Source organism: Trichechus manatus, unplaced genomic scaffold (genome assembly GCF_000243295.1).
Source record: "Trichechus manatus latirostris isolate Lorelei unplaced genomic scaffold, TriManLat1.0 scaffold00175, whole genome shotgun sequence".
NCBI classification, from domain to species: Eukaryota; Metazoa; Chordata; class Mammalia; order Sirenia; family Trichechidae; genus Trichechus; species Trichechus manatus.
Window position 1 is genome coordinate 3,600,974 of NW_004444111.1, and position 16,867 is coordinate 3,617,840.

At 37.6% G+C, this 16,867-nt stretch overlaps 1 protein-coding gene across 9 annotated transcripts in view; it reads left to right on the plus strand.

Moving 5' to 3' along the window:
- The window catches only part of TRAPPC8 (trafficking protein particle complex subunit 8), a 134,874-nt gene extending 118,690 nt beyond the window's left edge, over positions 1-16,184 (plus strand). For 8 of the 9 annotated variants that reach the window (XM_004386891.2, XM_023741183.1, XM_023741187.1 and 5 more), the window contains 3 exons: positions 5,437-5,582; positions 14,106-14,195; positions 15,159-16,184. In XM_004386891.2, coding sequence (XP_004386948.1) covers positions 5,437-5,582; positions 14,106-14,195; positions 15,159-15,393 — 471 coding nt within the window. In that variant the 3' untranslated portion in view covers positions 15,394-16,184. Of the gene's footprint in view, positions 1-5,436; positions 5,583-14,105; positions 14,196-15,158 lie in introns of those variants that run through there. The other variant, XM_023741188.1, reaches the window with a different exon arrangement.
- Positions 16,185-16,867: the final 683 nt, after the last annotated feature.

The following is a 16,867-nucleotide window of genomic DNA, read 5'->3' on the forward strand; positions in this document are numbered from 1 at the left end:
TTGTTTTTCTGTTCTGTATTTCATTTAATTGTGCTCTAATTCTTATTTCCTTTCTTCTGGCACCTGAGGGCTTCTTTTGCTGCTCTCTTTCTACTTGTTCCAGTTGTAGGTTTAATGTTTTGATTATGGCCCTTTCTTCTTTTTGGATGTGTGCATTTGTTGCTAGAAAGTGACCTCTGAGCACTGCTTTTGCTGTGTCCCAAAGGTTCTGGTAGGATGTGTTTTCATTCTCATTTGATTATATGAGTTTCCTTATTCCGTCCTTAATTTCTTCTATAACCCGTAGTATTTGAGCAAGGTGTTGTTGTTTTTTCCTTGTGTTTGATTTTTTTCCCTTTTTCTGTTGTTGATTTCTACTTTTATGGCTTTATGGTCAGAAAAGATGCCTTGTAATATTTTGATGCTTTGAATTTTGTTAAGGCTTGCTTTATGGCCTAATAATGTGGTCTATTATTGAGAATGTTTCATGTGCGTTGGAAAAGAAAGTAGACTTGGCTGCTGTTGGGTGGAGTGTTCGGTATATGTCTATGAGATCATGTTGGTTGATTGTAGCATTTAGATCTTCTGTATCTTTGTTGAGCTTCTTTCTGGATGTTCTGTCCTTCACCGAAAGTGGTGTGTTGAAATCTCCTACTACTATTGTGGAGCTATCTATCTTTCTCTTCAGTGCTGTTAGTTTGTTTTATATATTTTGGAGCCCTGTCGTTGGGTGCATAAATATTTATTATAGTTATGTCCTCCTGGTGTATTGACCCTTTAATCATTATATAGTGTCCTTTCTTATCCTGTGTGTGGATTTTACTTTAAAGTCTATTTTGTCAGAGATTAATATTGCCACTCCTGTTTTTTAAGTGTTGTTTGCTTGATATTTTTTTTTCATCCTTCGAATTTTAGTTTGTGTCTTTAAGTCTTTAAGGTGTGTTTCTTGTAGGCAGCATATAGACGGATTGTGTTTTTTAATCCAATCTACCACTCTGTCTCTTGATTGGTGCGTTTTTTCCTTTACATTCAGTGTAATTATTGATGGATATGACTTTAATGCTGTCATTTTGATGTCTTTTTTTGTGTGGTGTTCACAGTTTCTTTGTTTCACTTAGTTTTTTGTTCTGAGTCTTTTTTTAATGTATTTTCTTTTCATCTTTTTCATTGTTGTTGATTTTGTGTTTGGTGAGTCTTTATTTTTCTAGTTTTTTAGTTTGACTTGTAGGATTGTTAGTTTCCTTTGTGGTTACCATAATATTTACCCCTATTTTTCTAAGGTTATACCAGTGTTGTTATTTTTATTTATCACCTTGACTTCCTCCCCAAATGAAAAACTATGTCTATTTTTTTAAGTCCATTTTTTTCTTTTTTTAATGTTGTCATCTTTTACATATTGACATCTGTTTACCTATTTTCAGTGTTTTAGGTTTGATTTACTTTTGTGTCTTCCTTGTCTGGGTTGATACCTGGTTGCTCTGTCCTGTGGTCTAGTCTTGGGTTGTTATCTGATGTTACTGATTTTCTAACCAGAGGACTCCCTTTAGTATTTCTTGTAATTTTGGTTTGGTTTCTGCAAATTCCCTAGATTTCTGTTTGTCTGGCAATGCTCTAATTTCATCATCATATTTGAGAGAGAGTTTTGCTGGATATATAATTCGTGGCTGGCAGTTTTTTTCCTTCAAGGCTGTATGTATGTCATCCCGTTGCCTTCTTGCCTGCATGGTTTCTGCTGAGTAGTCCAAGCTTATTCTTCTTGACTCTCCTTTGTAGATGACTTTTTGTTTCTCCCTTTCTGCTCTTAAAATTCTCTCTTTATCTTTGGTTTTGGCAGGTTTGATTCTAATATGCCTTGGTGACTTTCTTTTGGGATCTAGCTTATGTGGAGTGCGATGAGCATCTTGTATAGATATTTGTCATCTTTCACGATATCAAGGAAGTTTTCTGCCAACAAATCTTCAACAATTCTCTCTGTATTTTCTGTTATCCCCCCCTGTTCTGGTACTCCAATCACTCATAGGTTATTCCTCTTGATAGAGTCGCACATAATTTTTAGGGTTTCTTCATTTTTTTTTAAATCCTTTTATCTGATTTTTCCTCAAATAAGTTGGTGTCAAGTGCCTTGTCTTCAGTCTCATTATTCTGACTTCCATTGCCTCAGTTCTGCTCCTATGACTTTCTATTGAGTTTCTAATTCTGAAATTTCATTATTAATTGATTTTATTGTTCATTTTCTGGATTTCTTTTTTTTTTAATTTTTTTAATATTTTATTGTACTTTATGTGAAGGCTTACAGAACAAATAGTTTCTCATGAAACAGTAGTACACATGTTGTTTTATGACATTGGTTAACCACCCCACAACATATTAACCCTCTAAATTCTCAACCTTTTTTTTTTTTTGGTGAAAATACACATAGCCAAAGATACACCGTTTCAAAAATTTCTACATACACAGTTCAGTGACATTGACTACGCTCTTTCAATTGTGCTGTTATTCTCACTTAAGATGAAGGCTTACAGAAGAAAATAGTTTCTCATTTAACAGTTACCTCAAATGTTGCCCTATGACAATGGTTAACAATCTCACAACACATCAACAATCTCCTTACTCAACCTTGGGTTCCCTGATTGCTGTCTCTCTAGGGATTCTTGCAGCCTGTTAAATATGTCATTATGCTCTTCTCTAATCCTTTTAATTTCCTTTGTTGCGTGTTCTGCCTTTTGCTTAATTTCCTTCCTAATTTCTTGAAGAGTTCTGTATATTAATTAATCTTTTGTATTCTGCCTCCGGTAATTCCAAGAAATTTTCCTCCTCTGGAAAATTTCTAGATTCTTTATTTTGGGAGCTTGCTGAAGCCATCATGGATTGCCTATTTATGTGATTTGATATTGACTATTGTCTCCGAGGCATCAATAAGTTATTATATTTATTTATTTTCTGTTTGCTTACTGTGTCCTAGCTTCCTGTTTTGTTTTAATATGCTCAAATAGGCTGTTCCTATGAGCTACTTTGATTATTGACACCTTTGAAGCTCTAACGTCCTGTCACCAGGTGGTTAGATCTGTTAGTGGGTGTGTGAGCTCAGGAGTCCACCCACTCTTCCTATATGGATTCAGCTCAGGTGCCCAGGTAGATGTGGTACCAGGTGTGTGGTATAGGCTCTCACTTACAGTCCTAGACAGGCATGGGTGATTGGTGTTGGCACAGGCATCTGACTGCAGCAGGGGTACACACTCTGAGCAAGGCAGGGGGCTGACGGCTGCCCCCAAGTGTCTAGGAGGAAGGTATGTCCCTGTTCCCTACAGCGCATAGATGGGTGGGTTTTGCAGCTGGACTATGAGTTGCTAATGCTGTTGACTGTAAAGATTGGGGGGCACCTCTTATTCTTGGGCCCCTATCGCAGGTGGCTAGGTGGCGTGGGTGGAGCCACCAGTCCTCAGGCCCCTGATGTGGGTAGGTGAGGACCCTGTTTAATGGGCAGAGCGGTATCAAATGTCAAGAACCTGGCACTTCACAGCTGAAACAGTTGCAGTTAGAGTTCCGGTATATACCCTGTATAAAGCTGTTGAGATGGGCGCACACAAGTCTTTGCAGGTGGATCCCATATGCCTGTGCCTAGGCAAAGGAGCTGTGTCTGCCCTGGCCTCCTGGCTTAGGGGAGCCGGCAGTTTATTTTTTCCCATTTGTTAATTTGTTCACTCTCTGAGGCAGGGAGAATGGCTCTGTGCATGTGATGGATCCTACTTCTGGCCCAGGGGACTCGGCAATTGCTGAAGGCAGTCTGGCACCCAGTGCAGAGCAGGGAGTGGGGAGGTAAATGGGAGAGAGGTTTTTTCCAAAGCGCAGTAGGCTGTAGGCAAGTACTTATCTTTTGCTGATGGGGGCTGCTTCTCACTGGTTTTGGGTGGCCGTTTAGACTGTCTGGTGCTGGGTCTCTCCTGGTGCAGAAAACGCGCCTCCCAGGGACCACTGCTTACCTGCCTCACCGCTCACCCCCGAATTGATCAGGCCTGAAGGGCTCAGGCTCTTGCTGGGTCAGGTCTGGCAACTCCTCGCTGCTTTTGAACTGTCTCTCTCTCCCCCTGCCACTCAGTTCAGTTCCTCAACTCTGCCTTTTATGTTCAGGCCCCCAGATTGCCATAAATAATCAAATCAGTTTTTTCGGGTCTTTGTTGTAAGAAGGTCCACTGGAAGTGTCTCACTACTCCGCCATCTTGGTCCTGCCTCCTCAAATGCTTTTCTTTTTACGTATTTCGTAGGGTAGATTTCTAGAAATTAAATTGCTGGCCCGTATCATTATATACTTACCTATTACCATTTATTAGGTTATAAACTCTTTTCATTTGTGTTTCATTTGTCTTTGTTGTACCAACACCAGTAGGATGCTACTCATATATATTATGGTTAGTTTGTTACTTTGTCAGTGGAATGAATCTGGACTCTCACCATTGGCACCAATAGCACAGTTATTACTTAATTCTGGCAACTTTAGTTCTTGCTTTTGCAGTTGTATAAATCAAGGGTCAGCAAATTTTACTAGAAGTCAGATAGTAAATACTTTAGGTTTTGTGGGTTAGATGGTCTCTGCCACAATTACTCAACTTTGCCGTTGGGTTTGAAAGCAGTTACAGATGGTATGTAAACAGATGGATCTGGCTGTGTTTCAGTAAAACTTTATTTACAAAAACAGAGGTCAGTCTGGATTTGGCCCATGGGCTGTAGCTTGTGAATCTTTGGGCTTGATCAAAATTATAGCAGGAAATTAAAAATCAAAATTCTCCTGGATGGTGAAGGAGAATGGAAGGAAAATAAGAAATTAAATAATGATAGTAGAAATGGGACATTATTCTCTATTTCCATTTCGATGATGATAATATTTTTTGAAATGTTTACAACATGCCTGACACTGACTGTATTAAGACTTTTGTGTACATGTTAACCTTCAACTAGTATAGTCAAAACACTATAATCTATAAAATACAGAAATCTGTTTTTAAAATGAAATTTTAAATCTTCACTATTAAAACAGATTTTATACAATTGAACCATCTGCACCTTAAGTCCTAAACAATTTTAGCAGATGAGAACTTCACAACCTTTTGAAAATACAACCCCGTTTTTACATATGAAGAAATTAAGTCTTTAAACTATGAAATAACTTATCTACTTTAACAGGTCTAATACATGAAGTTTCTGGAATTGAAGTCTAACTGTAGCACATAATAAATGAGGAATGAATGATTCCAGATGTTGATTTCTTCATCCAACATTACATTGCAAATGATATCAGCTGTTATTTTAAATCACAGCATAAAAAGCACTTTTCATGATTTATATTTGTCTCTACTGGTTTTAACGTCTTTTGTTCGTACATGCTATACTTTTTTTTTTTAACAAGGCAGTGATTTTATTGTCATGATTTTTTTTTTCTTTTCTTTTCTTTTCTTTTCTCAGGAACCGCCAGAAATGGAACTGTTAAAATTTGTCAGGCCAGAAAACACTACAGTTTCCTCAAGACCATCAGTAGAGCAGCTGTCTAGTCTCATTAAAACGAGTCTTCACTATCCAGAATCATTTAATCATCCATTTCATCTAAAAAGGTTTGAGATTTATTTATAAAAATTTTCTACGACACTACATACATTTATTTAATTTTGCAATGGCATTAACCCAAATATTGAAGAAGAAATTTAGAATAAAATTGAGTCTGTAGGAATTGCTTTTAAGTAATTTACCTCTGCTACAGTTACTATATGTTGCAGCTGTGATTAAAGATATTGTCTCAGCTACCACTGAGTTGCCTGAAGTTTCTTACCCTTTGAGGAGCAGGTTTACTGTTAAGCCACAAACGGAGGAAAGTGTATCATTTTTGTTTTAGACACAAATTGAACCTAAGACATGGCTGCAATATCAATTTATTCAACAGTTCAAATTTAAACAACATCATTTACTTAAGACTTATTAAGTGCTAAGAAAACTGCAGAAAATGGTATCTTGGTAAATAGCTTAAATATATAAAGTTCTGAAAATAAAAAGTCCTAAATCAGGTGAGGGTTCAGAAGATTTCAGGTTTGCAGAAATGAGATGGAGAGAAACCTCTTAGAGCTGTAAATCTGGGAATTGCCAAGCTATAAGTGATAATGGCAGGTATGAATTTTTGTAAAATCACCCTAGGTAGGTCTGGGGATGGGGTAGGATAGAACAACCTGCAGAACGATGACATCTGAGAGATGAGCTAAGGAAAAAGGAGCCCATGAAGAAGACTGATTCAGAAGGAGCAGTGAAAAAATTAGGAAGAAACGACCAATAAATGGAAAGTGGTATCTTAAAGGTTGAGTGAGACCAGTTCAAGGAGAGAGAAGTACTTAACAGTTTAAGAGGCTGCAGAAAGGTCAAGTATTAAATGGACAGAAAAGTTGTTCATTGGCTCTGACAATAAGAAGGTCATTCATGGTTTTACAGAAGAATGTCAGTCTCTAGTGAAGGTGAAAGCATGATATGGCAGATTGAGGAGAGGATACACAACAAAGAACAAAATATAGGATTAGCTTTGGACTGAAAAAGGGACCCCTTACTACTGAAACCGGGAAAGAAGAAAGTAGGGAGAAGTTTTTAAGAAATTTACAGATCATGAAGAGTCTCCGTATTTGAGAGGTTGTGTAGGAGCATGGTCAACTACTAAAAGTAATCTATGAGATGAAAAAAAAGTGAAGTTTTAGGATAACTACTGAGAGGATGAGAAGAAGCTGAACAAGGACACACAAAGTGCTAGGCAAAATTAAGACTTCAACAGAGACTTAAGATAATATTTTAAAAGTAACATAAATGGTGTTAACCATTTTTAAACTCTTTTCATTGTGAAACATAACACACTCAGAAGTGCTTAAAAACAAAAATGTATGGCCACGATTTTTCACAAAGCTAAATAATTACCAAATAATTACCTCTGTTCAAGGAATAGCATATTGCTAGTATCTCAGAAGCCCCTTTGTACTCCCTCCTCACTACCCTAATTTTTCCAATTACATATGTCTGTCTAAACTCTGTATTTTTTATATTTTTTGAGCTTTATTACATAAGTGGAATTATATAGAGTATATTCTTCTGTACAGCTTTCATTCAGTATTAAGAGTTTTCCATTGCATGAAACTGTAGAATTAATTTTCATTGCCATATGAATACATATGAAAATACTAGAATTATTTTATCCATTGAATTACTTTCAGTTTTGAACTGTTTGAATTCTGCTGCTGTGAATATTCTTGTATGTACCCCCTGGTGCATGTGTGCCTGCCTTTTTTTTTTTTTTTGCTTATTTACCTAGAGGTAAATAAGCAAAGTGGTTTTACCGATTTGCACATCCCACCAACAGTATGAGATGCAATGCTGGAAGTGCTCATTCGTCTATGCTAAGAAATTTGGAAGACAGCTGACTGGCCAGCCGACAAAGAGATCCATGTATGTGCTCATTGCAAAGAAAAGTGATCCAACAGGATGTGGAAATTACTGAACGACATCATTAATATCACATGCAAGTAAAATTTTGGTAAAGATAATTGAAAAACGGTTGCAGCAGTACATTGGCAAGGAACTGCCAGAAATCCAAGCTGGACTCAGAAGAGGATGTGGAACGAGGGGTATCATTGCTAACGTCAGATGGATCTTGGCTGAAAGCAGAGAATACCAGAAAGATGTTTACCTGTGTTGCATTGACTGTGCAAAGGCATTCGACTGTGTGGATCATAACAAATTTATGGACAACGTTGCAAAGAATCGGAATTCCAGAACTCTTAATTGTGCTCATGTGAAACTGCACATAGATCAAGAGGCAGTTGTTCAGACAGAACAAGGGAATACTTCGTGGTTTAAAATCAGAAAGGGTGAGTGTCAGGGTTGTATCCTTTCACCATGCTTACTCAGTCTGTATCCTGAGCAAATAATCCAAGAAGCTGGACTGTATGAAGAAGAACGCAGCATCAGTATTGGAGGAAGACTCATTAATCTGCAATATGCAGTTGACACAGTCTTGCTTGCTGGAAATGAAGAACACTTGAAGCACTTACTGATGAAGATCAAAGACCACAGCCTTTAGTATGGATTACACCTCAACATAAAGAAAACAAAAATCCTCACAACTGGACCAGTAAGCAACATCATGATAAATGGAGAAAAGATTGAAGTTCTCAAGGATTTCATTTTCTTTGGATCCACAGTCAACACTCATGGAAGCAATAGTCAAGAAATCAAAGTATTGGACCAATCTTCTGTTAAAAAGCCAAGATGTCACTTTGAGAACTAAGGTACACCTGACCCAAGCCATGGTCTTTTCAGTCGCCTCATATGCACGCGAAAGCTGGACAATGAATAAGGAAGACCGAAGAAGAATGGATGCGTTTGAATTATGGTATTATTATTATTATTTTTTTTCATTTAGCTCAAATATGAAGGCAATAACTTTCTGAGAACTCTACCCTAAGATCTATGTATTACAAGATCTCTCTACTCTTGCTGGTGGAAATATGAACTATACCCACCCAGTTTGGACTTCAACAGTTTTTCAGTTTATTAACTTCCAGTGGGTCTTGGTATTGAAATGGGAAGTAGATTTTTATATTCAAATTTAACTGCTATGTAACAGCCACTCACCAGGCATTTTTTTCATTCAGTTACCTCTTACATATTTTTCTTATTGTTAATGTTCTCACAGTATGTCTTTGTAATTAGCATTTTTATTTGATAGTCTACTAAGAAAATGAATGATGCTGGATTCCTGACTCTAATGGCCACACCCTCCCCCTTTCCTGATGGTATTCCTTGGACAGGGTCAGACACTGAGAAAATATTGGTATATGACTTGTTTCTTTCCACGTATCTATTCCCTCATTCCTAAATGTTAGTATTTAAGAGCCGTGCTGCCTGGAGGACCTCCAAGGCCCTCTTCAGAAGACCTAACCAAATCCGAGAACTACTTTTACCATAGAAAACTCAAAAGGCCAGAATGTCATCCTACTAAGATGGGATTTTGTGGCTCTTAACCTCAGAATTTCATGGTACTCTACCCATTTTGTAGCACAGGCAGCTGCTTCTGGTTTTGACTTGGTGTGCTACCCTCTCCCAGTCTGTTTATTCTTTCTTTCTTTTATTGTTGTGCTTTAGATGAAGGTTTACAGAACAAACTAGCTTCTCATTAAACAAGTATTACACATTGTTTTATAACATTGGTTACCAACCGCATGACATGTCAACACTCTCCCTTCTCCTTGGATTCCCTATTAGCAGCTTTCCTGTCCCCTCCTGCCTTCTAGTCCTTGCCTTTGGGCTGGTGTGCCCCTTTGGTCTCGTTTTGTTTTATGGGCCTGTCTAATCTTGGGCTGAAGGGTGAATCTCAGGAGTGACTTCATTAGTGAGCTAAAAGGGTGTCCGGGGGCCATACTCTTGGAGTTTCTCTGGTCTCTGTCAGGCCAGTAAGTCTGGTTTCTTTGTGTGAGTTAGAATTTTCTACATTTTTCTCCAGCTCTGCCTGGGACCCTTTATTGTGATCCCTGTCAGAGCAGTCATTGGTGGTACCCAGGCACCATCTAGTTGTGCTGGACTGTCTGGTGGAGGCTGTGGTAGTTGTGGTCCATTAGTCCTTTAGACTAATCTTTCCCTTTTGTCTTTGGTTTTCTCCCTTGCTCCTGACGGGGTGAGACCAGTAGAGTATCTTAGATGGCTGCTCACAAGCTTTTAAGACCCCAGATGCTACTCATCAAAGCAGGATGTAGAACATTTTCTTTATAAACTATGGTATACCAGTTGAGCTAAATGTTCCCTGGGACCATGGTCCCCACAACCCTCAGCCCAGTAATTCAGTCCCTCAGGGAGCTTGGATGCATCTGCGGAGCTTCCATGACCTTGCCTGGGACAAGATGTGCTGGCTTCCCCACTACTGTACACTCTCTTCCCTTCACCAAAGTAGTGTTTTTCCATCCCCACACTTCTCCTCCTTCCCAACCATCAAAGATTGTTTCTTTTTTGTATGTAAGCCTTTTCATGAGTTTTTATAGTAGTGGTCTCATACAATATTTGTCCTTTTGTGATGGACTTATTTCACTCAGCATAATGCTCTCCATATTCATCATTGTTCTTTATCGTTGCATAATACTCCATTGTGTGTATGTACCATAGTTTGTTTATCCATTCATCTGTTGATGGGCATCTAGGTTGTTCCATCTTTTTCGAATTATGGTATTGGTGAAGAATATCGAATACACCATGAGATGCCAGAAGAACAAACAAATCTGTCTTGGAAAAAGTATAGCCAGAATGCTTCTTAGAAGGAAGGATGGCGAGACTTTGTCTCACGTACTTTGGACAGGTTATCAGGAGGGACCAGTCTCTGGAGAAGGACATTGTGCTTTGTAAAGTAGAGGGTCAGCGAAAAGAGGAAAACCCTCAACAAGATGGATTGACACAGTGGCTGCAACAATGAGCTCAAACATAGTGTCTTAGTTTTCTAGTGCCGTTATAACAGAAATACCAGAAGTGGATGGCTTCACCAAACAAGTTTATTCTCCACATCACAGTCCCATAGGCCAGAAGTCTAAATTCACTGTGTCAGCTCCAGGGGAAGGCTTTCTGTGTCTGTCGGCTCTGGATGAAGGTCCTTGTCATCAGTGTTCCCCTGGACTGGGAGGTTCTTGGCATGGGGACCCTGGGTCCAAAGGATGCGCTCTTCTGTTGGCATTACTTTCTTGATGGTATGAAGAGGTTCCATTCCTCTCTGCTCGCTTCTCTCTTTTGTATCTCAAAAGAGTTGACTTAAGACACAACCTTATTTAGTAGATTGAGTCCTGCCTTATTAACATAACTGCCTCTAATGCTATCTCACTAACATCATAGAGGTGGGATTTACAACACATAGGAAAATTACATCACATGAGAGAATGGTGGACAGTCACGCAATACTAGGAATTATGGCCTAACCAAGTTGGCGCACCTTTTGGGGGGACACAGTTCAATCTATAACACATAGCAACAATTGTGAGGGTGGCGCAGGACTGGGCAGTGTTTTGTTCTGTTATACACAGGGTCAGTATGAGTCAGAACCGACTCGATGGCACCTAATAAGAACAACCACCAACATTATATGAGAGTTTCTTCTGCTCTTACCTTCACTACCACTTCCAATTGTTAGATTTTCAAACATTTAGCTATGTAAGTTACTATTTAAATATTTTTGGTCTTACATCTTCGTCAGGCTCTTAATGTTGCCAAGTACGGATTCTGTGTGCCTTTGACTGTTCTGATGCATACTTGGATCACATGGGAAAATTTAAGAAATACACATGCTTTTGTCCTACCCCCAGAGATTCTGATTTGATTGGCCTGTGGTGGGGGCTGGGCATCAGATTTTCTAAAGCTCTCCAAGCCCTCTCTAACGTGCAACCAGAGTTGAGAAGAAAACTTTTATACTTTATCCCCATTGAACCTATTTGTCTTCACATACATCCGTGCAAGTTTTTATTCCATGATGTTTCATTTTAACCCACTGTTCTACTTTGTCCCTATTTACCAAACCTGTCTTGAATAGCTTAGATTTCATGGTCCTCTTTTTAACCTCAGTGGTTCTCAACCTTGATTGTACATTGATGCTGGAATATTCAAGAGTTCTCCACTTGATTCTGTTGGAGCTTAAAAACAGCATGGAGTCTAGGCAGTTCAGGGAAGTATGTAAAGCAGGACAGATTCGATAGAACTAAAGATTTGATAGAACCGAAGTGGAGCAGTGGGTTAAAATGAAGCATCGTAGAATGAAAACAATGCCAAATAGTTGGAGGTGAGGATAGGTGAATAGTTGTCAGCACTTTGGTCTCACTTAGGTACTGTGTGTGACTTCGTAGGTAGCGTTTTAGAAAGACTATTGTGTAAAGCTGCTTGGTAAAGTAGAGCGTCACTGAAAAAGAGGAAGACCTCAACGAGATGGATTGACACAGTTGGCTGCAACAGTGGGCTCAAGCATAACAATGATTTTGAGGATGGTGCAGGACCGGGCAGTATTTCCTTCTGTTGTACACAGGGTCACTATGAGTCAGAACTGACTCGATAGCACCTAACAGTAATAACAACGTTGTGTAAAGCAGTAGTTTTCAGAATGTGGTCCCAGACCAGCAGCATCCCCATCATTTGGGAACTTACTAGAAATGCAAATTCTTGAACCCTACTCTACACCGTGGTGCACTGGTTAAGAGCTCAGCTGCTAACCAAAATGTCGGCAGTTCGAATCTACCACCCGCTCCTTGGAAACCCTGTGGGCAGTTCCTCTCTCCTATAGGGTCACTGTGAGTCGGAATCGACTCGATGGCAACAGGTTTGGTTTTTTTTTTTTTGTTGTTGTTGTTTTTACTCCATAGCTACTGAATCAGAAACTCCCGAGGGGGGCCCAACAGTCTGTTTTAACCCTCTGGTGACCCAGTTATTTTTTGCTTTGAAGTTTTTTGTTGATACTATGTGTTTTCATTAATGGAAGCATTCTGAATCATTAAGTATGTCTGAATTTTTGGTAGGTAGTATGTTTTTTTCCTTGTGCCATCCCATAAACCTACCCTAAGTGTTCAGTGGTACATACGAAGTATCACTAATTATGCCCTAGAGTCCCCACCAGGGTCTCTCTCTACGTATGTGTAACAAATATTTTCAAAATTTCTTTTTTTCCTACCAAAAATGCAGACATCTCATACAGTACCCTGTGAAAATAGTAATTTGCAGCACATGCCTGTTTCTTTGGTTTCAAGCAGTCATAAAGGCGCCTGTCTTGAGGAAGCACGCGGCTGTCAGTGATACAGCGGCTTCTCAATAAACCCCAGAGGCTGAAAAAATTCATGGCCCCTATATGTACCGCCAGACATGAAAGGATTACCAAGCCCTCCAGGTGATTCTGATGTACCTTCAAGCTTGAGAGACAGGAGCGTAAAGAATAGATTGCAGAAGGGCGCTAATTAAGAGACTTGCTGTAAACCAGAGACATGAGGACTCAGATGTATAAGGAAAATGAAGATGAAGTAGTCAGATTCCAGAGATGTGTAGGAGAGAGAAATTACAGGAGTGTGTGAATAACAATAGAAAGTTGGAAATGGGGCTAGTGACATCAGCAGAGTCAGTGTGATGCCTAAGGTTTGGCTGGCGTAGGTCGGGGGGCTCTTCCCTGACATAGTGAATGGGGGAAGAGGAGAAATGAAGATAATGAGTTTAGTTTTGGATCAGGAGACATGCAGATGCTCACATTTCTCCTTTTACTCAGTTAGTGTAAAATTTTTTTAAAGCATAACGTATTATCTGAGCAGATTTTTAAATAGTTCTTTTGTGTGAGCTTATAAGGTTTTTTTCTTTACTAATATCTTTATTCTTTGTGTTTATTGAGTAAAATATAAACAATAGTATGTAACCAGGCTTCACTTGTGCATAGGTTATGTTCATTTATTATGTTCCTGATTTGAAATCTATACCAGTCTTTTCACGCGTCCTCTGTTAGCAGTGTCTTTCCTTTCTCCTATGCTTCAGTAATTTATTAATTATATAGTGATATAAAAAACTAGGTTACCTGAACAAATGTGTCTACTTGAAAGTGCTTTCCTCATAACTTAAATAGAAATAATTCTCATAGTCTCCAGAACATCATGGCTTTATGCAAATTTGGTAGAAAAGCAAATGTCTAGACCGAGTTCTGAAAATAAGGTAATTTTCAGTAAACATAAAGAGGACAAGATTGTTTGCATTTTAGTGATTTATTTATTTTTTTATCTTTCTTAGTTGAAATGATTTAATTTTGTTCTTCGTTTGGGTAAATAACTACCTCAAACAACTTGTTATATTGAAAGATTAACTGTTATAAATGGAAATAAATAGATTGTGTGTGTGTGTATTCTGATATTTAGTATTCAGGCATTGTATTTAATATGTTTTACTTTATATTTACACAAATAATTTGTCTTCAGTGATTTTGGAATTCAGTTTTTTTCCTTACTTGAATCTAATTGTTTTTAAGAAGCTTATGCTCTGTTAGGTATTCTTACATGTTATTGTCAAGAAAGTTCTGTCTTTAAGAAAAAAATATATAGCCAACCTTTTTTTTTCTTCTTCCATAGCCTTTGTTTAGTACCAGTCACCCTTTTACTTTCCAATTGTTCTAAAACTGATGTGGATGTAATAGTTGATCTTCGGCATAAAACAACAAGGTAAAGGTTTATTTAGTGCAAAATTATTTTTTAGTTTAAGGTTTAAAATGATTTGAGAGAATTTAATACTTTGAAATTATGCAAATAAATTACCTACAATGGATAGAGAAAGTTTGCTTGGTCTCGCTCTGATTTTTTGTTTGGTGTTACATAAGACCATAAGAGGATTGTCCAAACATAGTAGTGACAGAATGGAAAGCAATTTTCAAGAGCAGCAAATGATTTTTGCCAGAAACAGAATACTTTATGAAAGTTTGTTGGTAATAAAGAACACTAATTGAAAATCAGCAAGTTTGTGCTAGTAGCTTATTAAAGGTTTTGTGTGTGTGTGTGTGTGTGGTTACAAAATAATGCTTTAAAAAAGTCCAGGTCCACATTCCTATGTCTGATACTTTTAGAGCCAGATGCTTTTTTGCAATTCAGAATTTTTTTTGTATTTTACAAAAGTAATGTGAAGTATATACTGAATATTGTATAACGCCACAGACAGAATATGGATGGGGCAGCTCCCAGAAATCCAACACATGGTGTGTACGATTATGTGTACCATAAATTAGTTTACTAATGTCTTTTTGGTGGGCACTGGATTATTTTCTGTTTTTTAATATTCTAAACAACACAGATAATATAAGCATTCTTGTATACACATTTTTATGTGTATATGACTGAGTGGTTAAAAACTCAGGTTTGAAGTCAGTTCTATCATTTACTAGCTGTTGTAAGCATTGAATGAGATAATCCACTCTTAGCATTGTACCTAGAAAATGGTATTTGTTAATAAATGTTAGCTATTATAGTAACAGTAATAAGTATTGTCATTATTTTGATTATTAAGAAATAGTTGGTTTTATAAAATAATTTCTAGAAATAGAATTGCTAGATTAAAGGAATATGATAATAAGACTTTGGGAATATTACAAAGGAAAAAAAACTCTACAACTTACCATTTGCCTTCTCCCTTAGTCCAGAAGCATTGGAAATCCATGGATCATTCACATGGCTTGGACAAACACAATATAAACTTCAGCTTAAAAGCCAGGAGATTCGCAGTTTGCAGCTGAAAGCATGCTTTGTTCACACAGGTGTTTATAACCTTGGAACTCCTAGGGTATTTGCTAAGTTATCGGACCAAGTTACGGTGTTTGAAACAAGTCAGCAGAACTCCATGCCTGCCCTGATCATCATCAGTAATGTGTGACGACTTAAAAATTTGTACTGAAAACATAAGACTCAGTTTTATTTTGTGGAATGGGTTTACAGCAGTATTTGAAATACCTAACTTGTTATGGAGGTTGTTGTCAGGTTACTCAAAATACTTGTCAATTTTTTGGTGATGCAAAGCACGTTGGACTGAGAATACTTATATTCTTCTTTAAACCCTGGTACTAATTCACACGCTCATAATACAGAATTTCAGCGTATCTGTGCACCTTATTAGGCCACATCTTAAAAATGTCTAAGTCTGCTGTTACAGGTTATTGATGGTATATGAATATTAGGAGATGATTTTGAGGAAGGAAAGACCTTGTTGGCAATACTCTTTTTAAGCCAGTCTATAAATTCCAGCTTTACTGTGAAGTTCTGTAGAGTGTTAAATACAAATTTTCCTGTCTTGCTTCACATAATTCTCTAAAATCAGTTTTGAACTTTGGTTATAGAGTCTTCATATTTCAGTATCTGGTGGTCCCTATGGCTTATATATAACTTTGTAAAAAGAAAAATAAAAGTTTTTTCTTATGCTTTGAGTATACTTCTGAAAGGAGTTTGACTTTTTTCCCTCATTCATCTCAGTATAGAGTGCACTATTTCACAACATGAGATTTTTTTGTCATTTAAACTATCATATTCTTTATTATGTAACTTTAACAATTGAGTTGATCTGTTTAAAATATAAATCTACTCAAGGTAATTAAAAATAAGCTTTTCACAAATGTATTATATTTATAACAAATGTACTGTAAATAGAATAAAGACATGATATTCACTGTATAGACTTATTAGATGCCTTTTTTTAAACTTTGTTTCCTCAAGACTTAACCATATTCTTTATTTGAAATGTATGCCAACCATATTATTATAGCTAGTATCAGACCAATTTCCTCGGTAAGTTTTGTTGTCATTGTTTCCAAAAGTGAAGTACAGTTCTTGTTCTTACAGACTATGATAGCCTTGTTATACATGAGCAAATTAGTTTTGTTTTTAAATGTGTCATGTCTGATCCCTGTTTACAAATTTGGGTAGTCTATTTACATCCTGGTAGTAAGGAAGATCAGTGTTTTTTGAACCTATTATGAGTAAATGCATTCTAGAGCTGATTCTGGTAATGCTAGACTAGATAATCTAGCCTTCCAGCTGAAGAAAACTAAAATGTCTGAGCAAAATATAAGGAGATATCTCCCTGTGAAACAAAATGTTAGCAATATAGTCAGTTATTAGTGGACCAGAATGCAGGAGAAGAAAGTCCAGAGAGGTGAAGCTAGCATTTAGGACCATTTTGCCCTGGGGGTGTTTGCCAATTTAGGAAGAAGCAACTGAGAGGCAGAGCTTTACGTTTGACATGCCAATTTAGGAAGAAGCAACTGAGAGGCAGAGCTTTACGTTTGACAGGCTTTTGAGACAAGAAATATAGTTAGGGGAAATAATCTAATCTGAAGCAAGGATAATGGTGGCTG